The sequence below is a fragment of the Sorex araneus genome, chromosome 5 (assembly GCF_027595985.1).
Source record: "Sorex araneus isolate mSorAra2 chromosome 5, mSorAra2.pri, whole genome shotgun sequence".
Classification (NCBI taxonomy): Eukaryota; Metazoa; Chordata; class Mammalia; order Eulipotyphla; family Soricidae; genus Sorex; species Sorex araneus.
In genome coordinates, this window is record NC_073306.1 from 23,976,800 (window position 1) to 23,997,170 (window position 20,371).

Sequence of the window (20,371 nt, forward strand, 5' to 3'; positions counted from 1 at the left end):
ATTCATGTCTGTCAAGTGTGCAGTGGCTATGCTACATTGCTGCACGTTTTTTACCTCTCCATGACAAAGTGTGAGCATACAATGAAAATCCTAACTGTAGTCACCTAGTCACATAGAAATTCAAAAGAAACAACTCCAAACTACAAATGTCACAATAGGAAGGCAATGCAGAACATCACCAGGCTTGGTGAGTGAAGATGGTAGCCCAGAAGATTCAGTCAGTAATAATGAGCTGCATAGGCTGTTTGACTAGGAATTTGGAGAGGAATTGTTGAGGATGTTTACAGAACACAAACAATGGAACAGACCACCAATAAAACACAAGAGCATATAAGAGCAGAAATGGGGAAACTACAAGCATAAATGACAAAGCTGAGAAACTTGGTAGGTGAAGTGAAAAACTCACTGGAAGGCCTCAGAGGCAGGGTAATAGATGCTGAGGACAGAATCAGTGAACTCCAATATGAGGTGCAGAAAACCTCCAGACAACAGCAGAAGATGGGAAAAGGCCTCAAAACAAGCTGACAAGAGAACTTTGGGATGAATTCAGGAGGAACAGTATAAGAATCATCAGGGTCCCAAAGGACCAGGAAGTCAACCCTAATGAAGAAGCAACAGTTGAAAATCATCATTGCTGGAAAGTTCCTAGAACCGAAGAGTACATGCACCCAGATCCAGGAGGGCTGGAGGGTACCAGCTAAATGAAATCTAAATAAAAATACTCCAAGACACATCCTAATCAGAATGACAAAATCCATACTTAGAGATAGAATACTAAAAGAAGCAAGATCAAATAAGAAAATTTTGCTCGAAGGAGTATCCTTAAGATTTACTGCAGATTTATCAAATGAGATGCTCCAGGCCCAAAGACAGGTATGGGATATAGTGAAGAAACTAAAATTGAAATGAACGCCTCACGACGAGCATTTTACCCAGCTAGACTTTTTTTTTCTTTTTTTTTTTTTATTAGTTTTTTTTTTTTTTTTTGCTTTTTGGGTCACACCCGGCGATGCACAGGGGTTACTCCTGGCTCTGCACTCAGGAGTTACCCCTGGCGGTGCTCAGGGGACCATATGGGATGCTGGGATTCGAACCCGGGTCGGCCGCGTGCAAGGCAAACGCCCTACCCGCTGTGCTATCGCTCCAGCCCCTATTAGTTTATTTTTAATTAAAGAGTCATCGTGAGGGTTCAGTTACAGATCCATACATCTTTGTGCTCATGCTTCCCCCATACAAAGTTCAATAACCCATCCCTTCACCAGTGCCCATTCTCCACCACCCGTAAACCCAACATCCCTCCCTCCCTCCCCAGTCCCGTCTCCCCCCACCCCACCCTGCCACTATGGCAGGGAATTCCCTTTTGTTCTCTCTCTCTGATTAGGTGTTGTGGTTTGCAATATAGGTGTTGAGTGGCCATTGTGTTCAGTCTCTAGTCTGTATTCGCCTCACCCTTCCCCCACATGACCTCCAACCACATTTTACTTGGTGGTCCCTTCCCTGAGTTACCCAGAATGAGAGACCAGCCTCCAAGCCATGGAAACAATCTCCTGGTACTTATTTCTACTATTCTTGGGCGTTAGTCTTATAGTCTATTATTCTATATTCCACAGATGAGTGCAATCTTTCTATGTCTGTCTCTCTCTTTCTGACTCATTTCACTTAGCATGATACTTTCCATGTTGATCCACTTATATGCAAACGTCATGACCTCATTTTTTCTAACAGCTGCATAGTATTCCATTGTATAGATGTACCAGAGTTTCTTCAACCAGTCATCTGTTCTAGGGCACTCGGGTTTTTTCCAGATTCTGGCTATTGTAAACAGTCCAGCTAGACTTTTTTTTTTCCCCAGATTTAAAGGAACAGTGTACAACTTTACAGAGAAACAAGTCAGGAATTCATAGATGCAAAACCATCTTTACAAAAACCAAAGGGTCTACTTTAAGACAACACGTCTCCCACAAACACCCAAATTCCTGCAGAATAAGGCACAAAACTTCATGACAGTCATTCCCGACTGGAACAAAACTGGGCTGTGGAGCCCGCTGGCCTGTGAGCAGACCAAGGATAAGACTAGTCGTGGTCGTGCTCGTGCTCATGGTCATCAGGGCCTCTGTGTGCGTGGCCCTCCTACTCCTGGGCTGTTTCACCCTGCTTTGGTACGTCTACAAGAACAAGTATGCCATCTGCCCTGGGAACTCTCTGCCCCAGCACCTGAAAGAGACTATTATGTCAATGTTAATTGGGAATGATCACTCTGGATAAGAACTGAGTGTTGGAAAGAGGTAGAGTCATATATGTGATAAGATTTCAGTAACAGTATTGCAAAACCACAGTGCCTAAAACAGAGAGAGACGGACAGACAGAGACAGAGAGAGACAAAGACAGAGACATGCGTGGGGCGGAGTGTGAAGCATTGGTGGAGGAAAGTGTACACTGGTGAAGGGATGGGTGTTAGAACATTGTATGAAACTTAATCATGAACAACATTGTAACTGTGTCTCTTGCTAATTCAGTTAAAAAATAATCACCAAAAAAACTGTTTATAGGGGAAAAAGTTAATTTTTTTTTTTTTTTGCGTCACACCTGGCGATGCACAGGGGCTACTCCTGGCTCTGCACTCAGGAATTACCCCCTGCCAGTGCTCAGGGGACTATATAGGATGCTGGGAATTGAACCCAGGTCAGCGGCGTACAAGGCAAACGCCCTACCCGCTGTGCTATTTCTCCAGCCCCAAAAAGTTAATATTTTTTTTAAAATTAAAATATTCTATTTTGTTCCTTTAACATATTACAAGGAAGGTATTCATCTATTTATTTATATTTGGGAACCATACCCGGCTATGGTCAGGGCCTACATTGGGCTCTGTGCTCAAGCATCACTCCTGGTGGACACCAGGTACCATATGGGGCGCCAGAGATCAAACCCAAGTTGGCTGCATGCCAGGCAAGCGCCCTCCCCACTGTACTGTAGTCTCTCAGGCCCCTATCCATCTCTTTTAATGGGAAAGTTTTATTAACTTTCCCAAGGCCTCACAACTTTTAAGTATCAGATCAGCATCTGCTATTTGGTGCGGGACTGCAGGGTCTGTTCATACTGTGGGAGTAGAGTCATCGATTTTCTTTTTTTAAAAATTTTTTTTCTCTTTTTCTTTTTTAATTTATTTTATTTAATCACCATGTGGAAAGTTACAAAGTTCTCAGGCTTATGTCTCAGTTATACAATGCTCAAACACCCATCCTTTCACCAGTGCCCACATTCTACCACCAAAAAACCCCAGTATACCTCCCACCCCCTACCCCTTCACCTGCGCCTGCATAACTGATAAATTTCACTTCATTTTCTCTTTATCTTGATTACATTCCATATTTAAACACAAAATTCACTATTGTTGGTGGAGTTTCAACACATAACTTGTTGTTGGAGTTTACCCCCCAAAAATACGGCCCTACTGACAAGGAAGCATTTGATAATTAGTTTTCCATTGATGAGAATGAAGAGATATGAAGTCGCGGCCACGCGGGTTAGGATTTCTGTATTTTAATTAAGCCCAGGGAGATTTATGTTGGAAATTGCATCATTTCCCTTCCTGGGGCAGCACGGGCAAAGGCTTACTTCACAGTCTGGAGACATGGCTGCAGGCACTTGCTGGGACCAGAAGTAGTGTAGCTGGCTCTGGATATTGGTTGTTCAACAGCCAAGCGGCCGTGCAAAAGCAGGGCCACCTGGGTCGAATCGCAGCGGAGCTCGAGCTGGTATCGGCCCCGGGTATCGACTGCCCAAGCGTCCCGCTGTTTCAAGTTCAAAACACATTTTTTTTTTTCTCGTTCCCGCGCCACCAAGTTCATACCTGCTTAAAAGTTCCATAATATGGCAGACACCACGCCGCTTCTTCCCATAAAGGGAAGAAAAACCGAGGAAGAAGGATATTTCCCCTTCTCAGCCGGCAAGAGTCGTCGATTTTCACGTACAACAAGAAGAGGGTCAATGTTGGAATACTTCATATATGAATACACATTTAAGAAAGCACTGACTCTAACAGAAGAAATTTGAAAAGTCAGAAGACAGGAAAGCTCATCAGACTGTTGGTGGAGAGCTTCAGGCAGGATCAAAGTGTCTAGGCTTCCAGAAGAACAGTAACAGAAGAGTGGAAAACAAGGAAAGAGTAAAGAGTCGCTAAGTAGGTGACACAGGCAATAGTTTCTCTACTTAAGCATGGAAGTTAAAGTCAGATTGCACAAAAGCTCATGAAGTCAATAAAAACAGAAGTAGTATTTTTTCAAGAACTTAAGAGTGAAGATAAGGAATTGAATCCATGCCTCACACCTCACTGCAAGTGCTCTGCCACTGAGCTACAATCTAGCCCTAAAGACTTTTTGTTTCATGCTTAAGTGATAAGTAGCTTTTCTTAATGTCAAATACTTTTTGAAACATGATTATCACTTTTGTATAATTTCCACACTGTAGTTTAAATATATTCATAATTTAGCAAGTTTTTCTACTTATAACACTTGCCCTTAGAGATCTCAGTTTTAAAGAAAAGCACTATAATACTGTTTTTGGCTTTTTTGGAGCCGCACCTGGCAATGCTCAGGAGTTAATTTTGGCTCTGAGCTCAGAAATTACTTCTGGCAGTGCTCAAGGGACCGTATGGAATCTGGGATTGAACTTGGGTTGGTAAATGCCCTACCTGCTGTTCTATATTCCAGCCCCAGTACTTTAATATTTGTTGCTATATAAATACTTGGGTAGTTGTGATTTGATGTTTCATATTATAGGTATGTATGTGAGTGGATGACAGATGGTGGAAAAATAGATTGTGCTGTTAATATCCATACTTTTCTTTCCCAGGAATTCTTTGTCGCTTTGCGTCTTGTAGCATGTGCCCAGAATGGATTGGAGGTTTCACTGAATAGCTTGAACCTGGCTGTTCCTCCACCAAGATTTGTAAGAAATATTTTCAATTTGATTTTTTTTAACTTAACAAAATGATACCATATAATTTGAAAGCTATAGTTATTGTATTTTTTTTCTTTTAACATCCCATCAGCTTTCTGACTTTCTCTCTCAAAGGCTGCTGCTATTTCTGTGTTTCTTTTTTATCTTTCCCGAGCTATTCTGTGTATGTGTGTGTGCGTGTGCATGTGCGCAAGTGTGTGTGTGTAAAGAAATACAAATGCATATTTTCTCCCTTTGGATTGTGACATAATTCTCTTCTGAGCAGGGGCAGGGGTTTGGCAGGTGGCCGCTCCTTTTGAGATGTTCTTGGTCGCTGGCTCTGGTGCTGAGGGAGAGCGCACAGTGCTGGGGAGTGACCGCAGGCTTTGTGCATACAGTGCACATGCACCCTCGCCCTTTGAGCCGTCTCCCTAACCCCCTTCTTGAAAGAATTAATGTTTTAGATATCTTTACGTACCATTACATCAAAGCTTATTCAGAATTTTTTGTAGAGCTACCCAGAATTTCTTTGTTTATAGCACAGCCAGTAGGGTGTTTGCCTTGTACGTGCCTGACCAGGGTTTGATTCCTCCGCCCCTCTCAGGGAGCCCGGCAAGCTACCGAGAGTATCTCACCTGCACAGCAGAGCTTGGCAAGCTACAGTGGCATATTCAGTATGCCAAAAACAGTAACAACAAATCTCACAATGGATTCGTTGTGAGTCAAGCAAATTGATAAGCAATAGAAGGACAGTGATAATGATATTATTTACTGTAATTTCCTGTTGATGAGTTCTTAGCTTGTTTCTATTACATTTTAATGTAACATTATATTTAATAACCTTGAATATATATCTATATATGTCTTTTTGTCTATAGAGTGTAAACACTCATAGGTGGGATTACGCTTTGAAGAGTTGGTACTGTTGTAATTTTTCACTCATTATTAACTTGTCACTATGAATAGTGATTGCATTAGTTCACACTCCCACCAGCTATTTGTTGAATGCACTTTTGCTTACATACTGTTGTCAAACTTGGATGCATGCCCGTTTGATAATTGACAAGTGTAATGTAAGTGTAATTTTAATTTTAATTTGTTCTTTTGGTTTTCTGGAATTTGAGTAGTCTCATATTTATGCTGGTTACATTTTATTTTGGTTTTTGAGCTGTATCTGTCAGTGCTCAGGGCTTACTCCTGGCTCTGCACTCAGGGATCACTCCTGACAGGCTTGGGGTCCATATGGGGGCTGGGGATTGAACCCGGGTCTATCACATGCAAGGCAAGGACCTTATGCACTATATTATCTCTCTGATCCCTTTCAATTACATTTTTAAGTGTGTTTTTACAGTCTCGCTTAATTTTGAGGGGCTTGTTGATCATTATCTTATTGAATCTTAGTTGTGCTCCTTATATTAGGAAAATAGTTCTTAGGATATTAGAGTTGCAACTAATTTGTAATTTGTTTCTTGTCTTTTTTTCCTTCCTCCTCTGTACTATCAGTCTGTCCCCTGTTCTTTGACTTTGTGGTGATTTTTTTTTTTCAATAAAAAAAATCGTTGTTGAGCTAATTAGAGAGAGAGAACAGAAGGGAATGCCCTGCCACAGTGGCAGGGTGGGGTGGGGGGAGATGGGATTGGGGAGGGTGGGAGGGATGCTGGGTTTACTGGTGGTGGAGAATGGGCACTGGTGAAGGGATGGGTTCCCGAACTTTGTATGAAGGAAGCATAAGCACAAAAGTGTATACATCTGTAACTGTACCCTCACGGTGATTCACTAATTAAAAATAAATAAATTTAAATTAAAAAAAAAATCGTTGTTGGGGCAAGACCAATAGTAAAGTGGGTAGGGCGTTTGCCTGGTATGTGGCCAACCCCAGTTCAACTCCAGGAGTTGAACCTTCCAGGAGTGATCCCTGTGTGCAGAGCCAGGAATAAGGTATGAGCCCTGTTGGTGTGGACCGCCCCTGCCCCCTCAAATCATTGTTTTGGGTCTGAGTGGTGGAGATAGAGCTTTTATGTGCTAGATGCTGGTTTAATTCCTGGCACAACAAAAAGGAGGAATGAGGCAATTCAGTAATTTTTTTTTAAAGGAAGGAAAAGGAAAAAGAGAAGAATAAATTGTGTTAAAATTTTTATTTGGGGAGCTGGAGAGATAGCACAGCGGGTAGGGCGTTTGCCTTGCACGCGGTCGACCCGGGTTCAAATCCCAGCATCCCATATGGTCCCCTGAGCACCGCCAGGGGTAATTCCTGAGTGCAGAGCCAGGAGTAACCCCTGTGCGTCTCTGGGTGTGACCCAAAAAGCAAAAAAAAAAAAAAAAAAAAAATTTTATTTGGGGACCACACTGGCTTGTGCTGGGGCTACTGTGGGTGTGAAGAAAGAAAGAGAAGAAAGAAAGAAAGAAAGAAAGAAAGAAAGAAAGAAAGAAAGAAAGAAAGAAAGAAAGAAAGAAAGAAAGAAAGAAAGAAAGAGAGAGAGAAAGAGAGAAAGAAAGAGAGAGAGAAAGAGAGAAAGAAAGAAAAAGAAAGCACCATTCTTTCTGGCGCTTGAGGAACCATGTTCTCCATTCTTTTGGCTATCTCTCCAACCCTGGTATTTTTTTTTTAATTTTATTTTAATAAAGTTGTTCACAAAGATTTATTACATTCAGTATTTCAGTACCAATCCCACCAATCCTCTCACCAGCATTATTTCCAATTTTTCCAACCACCATCCAAATCTGCCCCAATAGCAGACCCTAAATAATTTAGTTTGTATTGCTTGTTATGAATAATTAGCTAAAAAATGATCAGAAAATATTTCCTTAGAAGAAAGTATGTGAAGATTGTTATATCTCACCCGGGAGCCATTAAGCCCTTGGATAAGAGATTACTAAAATGTTGTTAAAGGCTACACCTGATGTTTTAATATTTTCTTAATCGGGTTTGGTTGCCTTCTACTTTACATTTCATCCAGTGTGGTGTGCTACTCCTCGTAAATCAGTGGAGTAGAGTATGAGATGTCGCTCTAGGAATTGTAAAATTCGAAATGGGGTGATAGAACTGGAGTTCAGTTTTTAACCAGTTGGTGATTTGGGGGTTCCCTAGCATCTCTGTAGCTTGCTGATCTCTTTCAGGGTTTATTTATTTGTGAGTCTCTGGATCATGGCCGGTTAATGAGCTTATATGGCGCCAGAGGCAGTTCAGGGGTTTGACTACTAGGCTCCAGGAAGAACAAGGGGATGGGAGGAGGTTGCCCATCCCCGACTTCATGAGAGCCTGGAGACTTTGGTCACAAACACTCGTACTTGAGGTTTTCAACAGTTTTATTCCTGGATGAGTCTTGTCCTGAGCCTGTGACGTCCAGCCTGAATCATGGTGGTGATTAGATTATGGAGGTTTTTGGCTGCTGGCCAACCCTAATATTTAAACTAATTTCTTTTTTTTTTTAAACTTTCTTTTATTTTTGCTTTTTTTTTTTTTGGGTCACAACCCAGCAATGCTCAGGGGTTACTCCTGGCTTTGCACTCAGGAATTACCCCTGGCGGTGCTTGGGGGACCATATGGGATGCCGGGGATTGAACCCGGGTCGGCCACGTGCAAGGCAAACGCCCTACCCGCTGTGCTATCACTCCGGCCCCTAAACTAATTTCTTTTAACTTTTAAATTAGTCCTGATGAGGATTTGAGTGTGGATTCACATTTATGTTTTTCCAAATCATTTACTTCATAGACCTAGTGCAGTTTTTTGAATAATCACTTTTTTCTTTACTGATTTGAAATGCCACCTACATTATTTGCTGAAATGTCATATGTGATTTGGTTTCTGTCTAGATTTTTGTTATCACCTATTAATCTGTCCATATTCTGTTCTCAGATTATTGTAGTTCTCATATTTTGTTAGTTCATTTTTATATCTGATAGTGCTACTTGCCCCTACATTAGCTCTTTCCCAGAAGTTTTGTAGCTCTTCTTGATTGTTTTGAAATTCAGTATTTTAAAATATTTTGCTAATATTATCAATTTAGCTAGAATTTTGTGATTTTTTCCCCCCAAGTTTAGTCATGAAGTCAAAGGTTATTATGGGGATTTATTGCCCTACTATGTTATTATAAAAACTTTCAAATAGGGGCCGGAGCAATAGCACAGTGGGTAGGGCGTTTGCCTTGCATGCGGCCAACCCGGGTTCAATCCCCGGCATCCCATGTGGTCCCCCAAGCACCGCCAGGAGTAATTCCTGAGTGCATGAGCCACGAGTAACCCCTGAGCATCGCTGCGTGTGACCCACAAAGCAAAAAAAAAAAAAAAAAAACCAACTTTCAAATAAGTACAATTGTGTTGCTTTAAACAACAAAAAATATTTTTAAAATTATATTTAAATTTGACATCATATACTTGTAACTTAAAAATATTAAGTTGAGTTCTTGTTATAGCTGCTGTGGCATCAGGAAAATGTCACCAGTTAATAATCCATGGATATTTTTGTCATATTCAGCTCTCTGGTAACAAAATTTCATCTCTAATACATGTGTTTGCTAGCCCACAATTATTTATGCAGACAACTCTGCAAAAATAGATTTTGTTATTTGTTCCAAAATGGTCTAATGGATTAATGTAAAATAGTTCATTTAAAGTAGTATTCTGTGTGCATTGAGAGACAGCATTTCAGATGAATGTTTTAAAGTCCAAAGACCAGGTTTTCATCATTGCTTAAAGATGTTAGGATTTCAGCTCTGTGCTGTGTTTCTTTTTAGCATGATACCAGTAGTCCTTTGCTAGTCGGTGGAACCGCTGCAGCTGATCTCCCATGGGCTGTAAAGGTAAGTAAACTTGAGACTTTTCCTTCTTATGCTTAACTTTGCTTCCTTATAATATAATCCATATAATCCTTTCTTGCTATTTTTAACATGTAAGTAGGGGAAAATCTTTGTTAGATATTTATTTTATGTTATTCAAGGACATCAGAGGGAAATATTGATACTTAAACATTTTAATTGATTAATTTTGGGGTCCTTCCAAGCAGTGCTCAGGAAGCCTGGCAGCCCCTTGTAGCAGTGTTCAGCCAGTCGGGCCAGCAGTTCAATGCGAGAGCACTGCAGTGCCAGGAACAGCCAGTCCACCCTGGCACCTCCAGGGCTGCACCCTGCGATGCTTGGGGGACTTAGTGGTGCCAGGGATCGATCCAGGGTCAGCCAAGGCTAGTGCCTTAGTCCTTGTGCTATCTCTTCGGCCCCTAGAAATCTTTTTGAGGATCTAATAGCACTATCAATAATTTTTTAACAATTTATATTGACCTGTTAAGTGTAAACCCAAAATAGTTATGCCATAATAGAGTATTGACTACAAGTGTAAAGTGTGAAGTGTAAACCCCAAACAGTTAAACCCAAAATAGTTGTGTCATAATACTGTATTAACTAAAATATTTTATGAATGGATAGTATCCTATTGGTGTTATTCTTGCTTGAAAATTATGGTTAATTAAAGGCTGGAGCGATAGCACAGCAGGTAGGGCATTTGCCTTGCATGCGGTCGATCCGGGTTCGATTCCCAGCATCCCATATGGTCCCCCGAGCACTGCCAGGAGTGATTCCTGAGTGGAGAGCCAGGAGTAACCTCTGTGCATCGCCGGGTGTGACTCAGAAAGCAAAAAAAAAAAAATTATGGTTAGTTAAATAATCTCTATGATTCTAAAAAAAAAATTCTTTATGAAATCTTAAATAGTAAATATTGATAATTTAAAATTGCATGTTAAAATATCAAAATTGCAGACTTAGAATGGTGTTAGAATATGGCATATCAATGACCTTTAATAAGTATCTACAAAAAATCAGAAAATAGGGGCTGGAGCGATAGCACAGCAGGTAGGGCATTTGCCTTGCACGCGGCTGACCTGGGTTCGATTCCCAGCATCCCATATGGTCCCCTGAGCACCGCCAGGAGTAATTCCTAAGTGCAGAGCCAGGAGTAACCCCTGTGCTCAGCTGGGTGTGACCCAAAAAAGCAAAAAAAAGCAAAAAAAAAAAATCAGAAAATAATTTTTAACATCTATTCTGTTTGTTTTGGGGCCATATCCAGTGGTGCTCAGGGCTTACACCTAACTGTGCACTCAGGAATCACTTCTGGCTCAAGGTGGGAGATATTTAGGATGCCAGGGATGAACCTGTGTTGACCACATGCATGGTAGATATCCCATCTGCTATACCACCTCTCTGGCCCCAGAAAGCTAGTTTAATTTATGTGGGACCGGAGAAATAGTACAGCAAGTAGGACATTTCATTTGCATGTGGCCAACCCAGGTTTGATACCCAAACATCCTTATATGGCCCCCCGAGCCTATCAGGAGTCTTTCCTGAGCACAGAGCCAGGAGTAAGTCCTGAGCACTGCCAGATTTGGCCCTAGAGCAAAACCAAAGAATAATTTAATTTTCATGTTTGTGTATATTTGTATTTGCATAACTTGTATGTTAATTTAAAAAAATTGTAGGATTTCATCTTGACAGAGAAAACACTGAATAATAGGGTTTTAAATATATATTAAATATATATTTATGTATATATTTATATATTTAATATATAAATATATTTAAATATATAAATATATTTAATATATAAATATATATTTGATATATAAATATATATTTAAATATATATATATATATCTATATCTAGGATTTTAGGTACCTTCACTACACAGCCACCGCCACACTCCAGGCCACTTCCTGGACTACGGCACACCATAAGACAATACCCATTTTCCATAATTTCCGCATCATATTTGATGGGGTTCAAATATGGTGTGAATCATGGGAACACCCGTAAGGGCGATTGGAGACCGCCCTAAAAGCCTCAATTCCTCTTGGAGAGCCCAGCAAGGTACCGAGAGTACCCCACCCGCAGGATAGAGCCTGGCAAGCTACCCGTGGGTATTTGATATGCCAAAAACAGTAACAACAAGCCTCACAATGGAGAAACTAGACTGCCAAAATGAAGAAAGATTAAAATGACTGTCTGTACATTCAACGCACGTACGCTGGCATCAGAAGTATCCATCGAGGACCTGATGCTGCAAGCGCAGAAGATCAAGTACCACATCATTGGTTTGACTGAAATGAGAAGGCATTGATCACATCATGCCATTTTTGACACTGGAGAAGAACTGTTTCTCAGAACAGAACATGCAACAACAGAGGCGTCGGTGGCGTCAGTGTCCTTGTCAACACAAACTTGGCCATGAGCATTGATTCATTTGAATGCCTAACAACATGAATTGGACAGTTACGCTTGAATAGATGTGGCTCACTGCCGGCAGTTTCTTTCTTCGTCGTCTACGCACCAAAATCCAGCTATGATGAAGAAGAAATTGAGAAGTTCTTCATGGAGCTGGATAGTTCTATAAAGAAGGCCACACCTTCTATAAGATCATTTTCGGTGATTTTAATGCCAAGATAGGACCGAGAAGGTCACCTGAAGAACTCCACATCGGGACCCGATGTGGAGTAGAATGAAATGAACAGGGTGAGAGACTGTCAGAGTTGATCATGTTGACCAAAACCATCCATGGTAACTCACAGTTCCAGAAGGCTGAATCTAAACGATGAACATGGAAGTCTCTCAGTGGACAGTTCCACAATGAAATTGACCACATCATATTCAATTGACAGTTTTGCCTGACCGATGTCGCTGTTGTCCCAAATTTCCAAACGGGATCAGACCAGCATCTCCTTCATGCAAAATTCTACTTAACAGAGCGGGGAGAAAGGACTGCAAAGTTTAAGTTTAGGAAGAGAACTCCCAGAATGACCACCAACTGGGAGCTCTTTAGCACTATTGTGGCAACGTGGAAAGACGCCATCGTTGACAACATCGATAAGGAATATGATCGACTGGTTCAGCACTTCCGTGACTGTGTGAGGAATACCGAAAGTGGGAAAGCCACAAACAGACGCGTGTCTTTGGAAACTCGAGCTCATTTGACAACGTGGTTTGGCACGAACCTCAACAAGCTAACGTCCAAACTCACAAAGCTGTGCAGAGAAGCGATAAAAGAAGACCTCAGAGAGAAGAGCAGCAGTGTTGGCTGATGCGGCAGAAGCCGGGAAACGTATTTGCAGTGTTCACTTGTTCTTCGCCAACAAAAAGACCAAGATGACTGCCCTCCGACATCCTGATGGATCTCACATCTTCCAGAAGGGCAGTGGAGAGGATTATTCACGACTTCTATTTGGATCTCTTCCAGCTGCCCACATACCAAATTCCGCAGGTTGGATATGTCGTTCCCAACATTCTTCCTTCCAAAATATGACACGCCATTTCATCAGTAAAGACGGGTACAGCACCTGGTCCAGACAAGATCAGACCTGAACACCTGAAGAATCTGCCACCAGTACTCATCAGTACACTGTCTCGGCTCTTGACACATTACCTGTCAGTATGCAAGGTTCTGTCCCAATGGAAAACCAGCTGGACCGTTCTGTTGTACAAGAAGGGAGACATCCCAAACATTGGCAACTGTTGCCCAATCTGCCTGTTTTCCCTCATCTACAAGTTGTTCACTTGAGTCATCCTGAATAGAATAGGCAGAACACTAGATGAAGGACAACTGTGCGAGCAAGCCAGGTTCTGAAAAGGATTCAGCACGATTGACCACATCCACACAGTGACCGAGCTCATTGAAGTTTCGCAAGAGTTCAAGATGCCACTCTGTCTAACGTTCATCGATATAAAGAAGGCCTTTGATTCTGTTGAGACTGAAGTGGTCATCGAAGCCCAGAGCATTCAAAGTCAGTACATCAAGACCCTCCACGAACTGTATTACGGATTCACCACCAGGATCTCACCATTCTACAAGGAAATGATCATTAATGTAAAGAGAGGGGTTCGACAGGGTGATGCTGTTTCACCGAAACTCTTCAGTGCCACCCTCGAAAACATCATGCAATGACAGGAATGGGAAGGGATGGGAGTGAAGATAGACGGTCGGCACCACCTCCGCTTTGCTGATGACATCGTTCTAATAACACCAAATATTAGCCAAGTGGCACAAATGCTGGCTGACTTCGAACACGAGTGTGGAAAGGGTGGACTGCAGCTGAATCTCAGCAAAACAGTGTTCATGAAAAATGAACTAGTCCCTGATGTTCCATTTGCTCTCAACGGAACGAACATTTCCAAATGCAGCAGTTATGTGTACCTGGGTCGAGTACTCAAGATGAGGAACGACTTGGCGCCAGAACTGCGCAGGAGGAAGAGAACAGCGTAGAATGCCTTCAGAGGGAAGAAGAAGTGGTCAAGAGGACGAAGAACCTCTGGCTCCAGGCACATCTTTTTGACTCCACCGTTCTTCCTGAATAACATACACCTTAGCTACCTGGCCCTACAAAAACAGGATGAGAACTCTATTTGGGTATCTCAAAGAGGAATCAAAAGAGCTATGCTTGGAGTATCAAATTTGGAATCCGGAGTTCCAACCTCCATCAACAATCAAGAATCAGGGATGCTGCCTCATTTGCCAAGTTGTCAAAAATCAGATGGGCCGGACACATAAATGCGATTCAGAGACAACTGCTGGACTAGAGCTGTTACTGACTGGATTCTATGGGATGTTAAAAGGCCGCGTGGCTGCCCACCAACAAGATGATCAGACTTCGTCATCAAAAGAAGTTATGAATTCACTCATAACTTGAATGAATGGTTTGAGGCTCTTCTGTTCCTGGTGCAAGCAGATACCATTGGGCTACACTAACATGCCACAGGGACGAATGGAGACGTTACTGGTGCCTGCTCGAGCAAATCAAGATCAACAGGATGACTAGTGACAAGTAACAAGGATTTTAGAGAAATGTTACTGATTAAAATATAAAAAGAAAAATAAAGGGAACTTGGTATTTATTTTTATGATAGTGGTTTTCTTTTTAAAATTTGACATAGTGTAAATAACAAAGTATAGAAAGTCACAGAATGTGATTGACTGGTTATGTATTCTTATGGTAAATAACACCTTTGCTGTTAATCTATGTGAGAGCATTGGACTAGATCCTTTTGTCAAAGCCTGTCACCGAAATCTTTTGAGTCTAACCTGACCATTGAAGTGCTGAGTGTTTTAGCTACAAAAAGAATTTGGGGCATATTGGAGTTTGAGGAGAATTGCTTTTAAATTATTATGTATTCTGATACAGTTTGAGGAATGTGAAAAATACCTTTTCAGTGGTCACTTAAAAATTACATGGTTTATTCTTTGAGTACTTTTTTTATAACTTTTATTAAATTCTTTTCATTATTGTTTAACCTGTGACATTTTTTCCATTACAGTCTGAAGATAAGGCCAAATATGATGCTATTTTTGATAGTTTGAGCCCAGAGAATGGATTTCTGTCTGGGGATAAAGTGAAACCTGTGTTGCTTAACTCTAAGTTACCTGTGGATATCCTTGGACGAGTAAGATATTACTAATTTCTAAATGATTTTTAAATGTATTTTAATTTTTTATCTACAAGAATTTCTGTAAGAATTGCTGTAAGTAGTCACTGCTCACTGCTTAAAAAAACACATGGAATTAACTTTTAAGTTGTGTTGTTGCATATTTTTTTGTGTTCCAATTTTATACAAAATTATTTTTAGTTTATTTTTGTACTTGGTTATTCCCTATAAGATTTATTTGAAACTAGCTTTGTATATATAAGCCCTTTGAGTAGGACCTGTTTTCTTTATTCTGAAAGTCCTGGCCTTTCAGTTCCTAGCTTAATTTCTGGAAACCTATTGGTGATGGGAACTTGACTTAAGGAAGTTTCATTTCGGAAATATAAATTCTGCTGTCCAAAATCTCCTGTCTCTCTAAATTGTTTTTCTTGATCCTTATAGTACTTATTTTTATTCTCTTCCCTTCCCTTTGTTGTTGGATGTTGCACACGTTTACTTCTGTTGCTTGGGGGGGGGGCAAGGGGGAGTTACACTTTTGTAGTATAAATAACATCATAGTATAATGTTATGGCTATACCCATGCTTCCGGAGCTGTATGCTTCGCTTTAGGTGCTGTGCTCATACACATCTGCTACAGTGTGCCAGTGGGTTTGTGGTGCTACTGTTGTGGTGCTGGGGACGGTTCCCAACATTTGGAGCTATGGGGGCCACTCTCATTGCATATGGGCAGTACCAAGGATTGAACTCTGGTCTCAAGCTTGCAGAGCAGATGTTTTTGTTCAGAGCCTTCTCAACCTGTAACTGGGGCTGAAGTTTAGCTGTGCAGCACATGCCGAACATGTCTGAGTCCTGGGTTCCATCTCTGTACCACTAAGTGGTTAGGGAGAAGCAACAGCATCCCCCTTCCCACCCCACCAAATTCTTCTACTTCATGTTCTGAATTTATTTTTCTCCACATCTGATATGAATTAATTTTGTTCTACATGATTTTACCCTTTGATTCCTTTGCCCTGTTATTGTAACCTTCCTGGTGAAAATCCAGGTTTGCACCAGCCTGATTACTGCCTTGTTTATGGTTGCATATGTACTACTAAGAGTCTTTCAATAAAATTGGTGTCATCATGGTTTCCTGATCACCAACACCAGCCGGGCTATCTGCTTCCAATCCTTCTTGTGCTGTTTACATAACGATTTCTGTTTTCCTGTCAGACCTTATCTACTCTCAAACTTTGAGCTCACTCTTGAATCTCTCGGCTTAGTCAGACAGTAGAGAGTCAGATCTTGACTGTACCATTTTAATTTTTTGTGGCCAGAGGCTAATCATTAGAAAATCACATCTCAGTTTGCTTGCCTTTAAAATGAGCATTATTCCTTGTTTATAGGATTGTTAGAATTAAATCTAATCATGTATGTGAAGTACTTAACAGTGTTCGGTACAATGTATAGTCAGGATGACTATGATGCTAGGCTATTCCACATACATAATTGATGAGGATTGATTGTCACATTCTCAATAAATGATATAAAACTACTTTACTACTATTTTTCCCACTAATCATTTCTCATGTGAGATTTTTAAACTATAAATATAGTCTTGTTGGTTTTTTATTTTTAAACCTAATTATTTTCCATTGCATTTAGGATAAAGTCTAAATTCTTTTCAAAGCATCTAACTACAAGGTACTTATCTCTGGTCCTGAATTTCATCAGTACAATTATTTTCTGCCCAATACAATTTTTTGTTGAGTGATTTAAGTGATGTCAAATATTTAGCTTAACTTTTTAGTTATAGTTGGTATAAAGCCTTGTAAATTATTCTAGGTTTATCTATTTATATTTGGTTTGGGGGCTACACCTAGCGGTGCCGGGCTTACTCCTGGCTCTGCACTAGGGATTGCTCCTGGCAGTGCTCAGGGAACTTTATAGGGTTACCAGGGATTGAACCTGGGTTGGCCATGTGTAAGGCAAGCACCCTACTGGCTGCACTATTACTCGGTCCCTCCCTCCCAAATTGTGATTTAAAAAAAAAAACACTGTGTACATAATTATTTTCTTACTGAAGTGGAACAAGATATGTTATTAAAGTTGTAAAATAAAATTGCAAATGAGGGTCAGGGATATAGCATATGTGAAGTTCTGAGTTTGATCAGCAGGACTGGCTGTCCTCAGCACTGCCCTTTGTGACTTTGATTGCCTTCAAAGCCACTGGGAATGGACTGTTGTCCCTGGATGCTGCTGGATTGAGCATTGAATTGCCTCTGGGCAAAGTGTTGCTGGGAGTAATCCTGGACTGTCCCCCCCAAAACCCATCTCCTAGCACTACTGGGCATGACCCTTATAAAAAGTAAATTAAAAACTATAAAAGAAATTCTATTGAAAAATACTTAATATTGTTGGTTGGAACGTTGGTACAGTGGGTAGGGCACTTTCCTTGCACATGGCTGACCTGGATTTGATCCCTGACATTTCGTATGATCCCTGGTTCCTGCTTGGAGTGATCCCTGAGCAAAGAGTCAGGAGAAAGTCCTGAACACCTCTGGGTGATGGCCCTAAAATCAAAACAAAATAATTATTTGGTATTAAAAATTACTTTTTTAAATAATTCTGCTAATGGAGCTTATAATAGTTCTACAATAAATTAACTAATCAGTATAATTGAAGGAAATATTTAGTAATATTATGAGACCAGAAATATGGTTTAGTGCATGCCTGAACATGTGCTTTACATGTGTGTGTTCAATCCCCAGCTAGGAACAAAAATATTTAGGTGAAATTTTCCAAGCATTTAGATATTTTGTATTTATATGTAACACATAACTGAAAAAATATTGATCTTTCTCTCTCTCTTTTTTTTTTTAAGGTTTGGGAATTGAGTGATATTGACCACGATGGAATGCTTGATAGAGATGAGTTTGCAGTTGTAAGTAATCCAGTACTCTTAAAATCTTAAACATTTTAAAGATTTCTCCTTTCAATTGATTCTTAGAGAAAAGCTTTATGTCCCTCAGATTGTGTGAACATTTTATCTAGAATTCACAGGTCATCAATAAATGTTTTTAAATAACTGGATATTGAAAATATTTTGCCATTCTTTTTTTTTTTTTTTTATTTTGCCATTCTTAATATATATATAATTTTGTGATTTTAAATTTGTACTTATTTTAATTTTATAAGATACTGTATTTTTTTTGGGGGGTCACACCCGGCAATGCACAGGGGTTACTCCTGGCTTTGCACTCAGGAATTACTCCTGGTGGTGCTCAGGGGACCATATGGGATGCTGGGATTCGAACCCGGGTGGGCCGCGTGCAAGGCAAATGCCCTACCCACTATGCTATCGCTCCAGCCCTGATACTGTATTTCTATAAATACAAAATTTTGGTTTAGGGCTATATCTAGAGGTGCTCAGGAGCCACTCCCAGCTCTGCTTGGGGACTGTGTGGTGCTGGGAGTGGAGTCCTGTGATCGTGCATGCAGGACACATGCTCCAGTCCCCTGAACCATCTTCCTGGCCCCTGTACATTCTTTGTATTTGACTTTAAGATATGCAGGAAAGGGGCTGGAGTGATAGCACAGCGGGTAGGGCGTTTGCCTTGCACGTGGCCGACCTGGGTTCGAATCCCAGCATCCCATATGTTCCGCTGAGCACCGCCAGGGGTAATTCCTGAGTGCAGAGTCAGGAGTAACCCCTGTGCATTGCTGGGTGTGACCCAAAAAGCAAAAAAAAAAAAAAAAAGATATGCAGGAAATAATTTTGCTACAAATGTGCCCTCCTTCCAAAAATTTCACTTTTATTGTAGGAAAATGTGATTAACACTTTTGTTTCATTTCATTTATAAAGACAGAAAATTTTGACATCTGAAGATCTGTTATCCTTAATAATTGGATATCTCATTCCAAATAAGACTTGTGTTTGTTTCTTCCTTGAGGCTTAGATAAACTCTGCTGTGAATTCATGAATTCTGTTTTTCTTCTTTTAATTGTTTACTTGGAAAGTAAGTAGTTTGTTAAGTTTGGCTAAGGAATTGTCCATTTCTTTGACTTTTCAACTTGTCTCTCCAAGTTTGCATTATTCTTTTAATCTCTTTGATGTGTACCATTTTTAAACTACTGAATTTTTAAATTGAATTACTGTGAGATAGACCATCACAAAGCTATTCATGGTTGGGTTTCAGTCATACAGTGTTTGAACATCCATCCCTCTACCAGTATACATTTCCCACCACCAATGTCTCCAGTTTCCCTCCTACCACTCCTCTTTCCCTACTTTTCCTCCCCCTGCCTGCCTCTATGACAGGCACCTTTCTTCTTTCTCCCTCTCCTTTTGTTTATTATGGTTTGCAGTACAGGTACTAAGAGATCATCGTGTTTGTTCAGGATGTCCAGTATTTTTATCAGAGAGGTACAGCTGGAGTAGTTTTTTTTCACTCAGTGGCGGCTTTGTGGGCATGTCTGTCGGGGCTTCTGAAAGTACAGGGAGGTGGGGGGGAGGTAGCCCATCCGAACTCCAAGAAAACCTGGAGATTTCAGTCACAAAACCTGCATACCCGAATTTTCAGCAGACTAATGTCTTGGTCAGGTCCATCCTGAGATGATGCAGTCTGGCTGTGGGCATGGCAGTGATTTTGGATTGTGGAAGCAAGCAACTTCTGATGGCTCTGTTCGGGTGGAAAGCAGGGTAACCCACCCTCCTCCAACCTACCATAATCTGTTAAGCCTTGTATGGGTCTGAGATTCACTGTGGCTTTTGATCTCTTTTGAGATTTATTTATGGGTCTCTGAAGTGAGGCCTATGGAAAAGCTTACTTGGTGTCACTGGAGTTGGTTCATGGGGGTGACTGCTGGTGCTTCCAGGAGTATAGGGAAGTGGGGAAATATGGGAAATTGGGGGCTATAAGGAAGTATAGCCAGCCCATCCTGACTGAGAAAGTCTGGAGATTTCAGTCACAAAACCTGCATACCTGAATTTTCAGCAGGTTAATATCTCCATGAGGTCTGTCTTGAGATAATGGAATCCGGCCATTATAAAGGAGCAAGT

General features: G+C 40.8%; 1 protein-coding gene across 2 annotated transcripts in view; it reads left to right on the forward strand.

Moving 5' to 3' along the window:
- EPS15 (epidermal growth factor receptor pathway substrate 15) overlaps nt 1–20,371 on the forward strand; it is a 152,668-nt gene that overhangs the window by 34,463 nt on the left and 97,834 nt on the right. For both annotated transcript variants that reach the window (XM_055138077.1, XM_055138076.1), the window contains exons 5-8: nt 4,852–4,947; nt 9,672–9,737; nt 15,226–15,351; nt 18,194–18,253. In XM_055138077.1, coding sequence (XP_054994052.1) covers nt 4,852–4,947; nt 9,672–9,737; nt 15,226–15,351; nt 18,194–18,253 — 348 coding nt within the window. The remainder of the gene's footprint in view (nt 1–4,851; nt 4,948–9,671; nt 9,738–15,225; nt 15,352–18,193; nt 18,254–20,371) is intronic.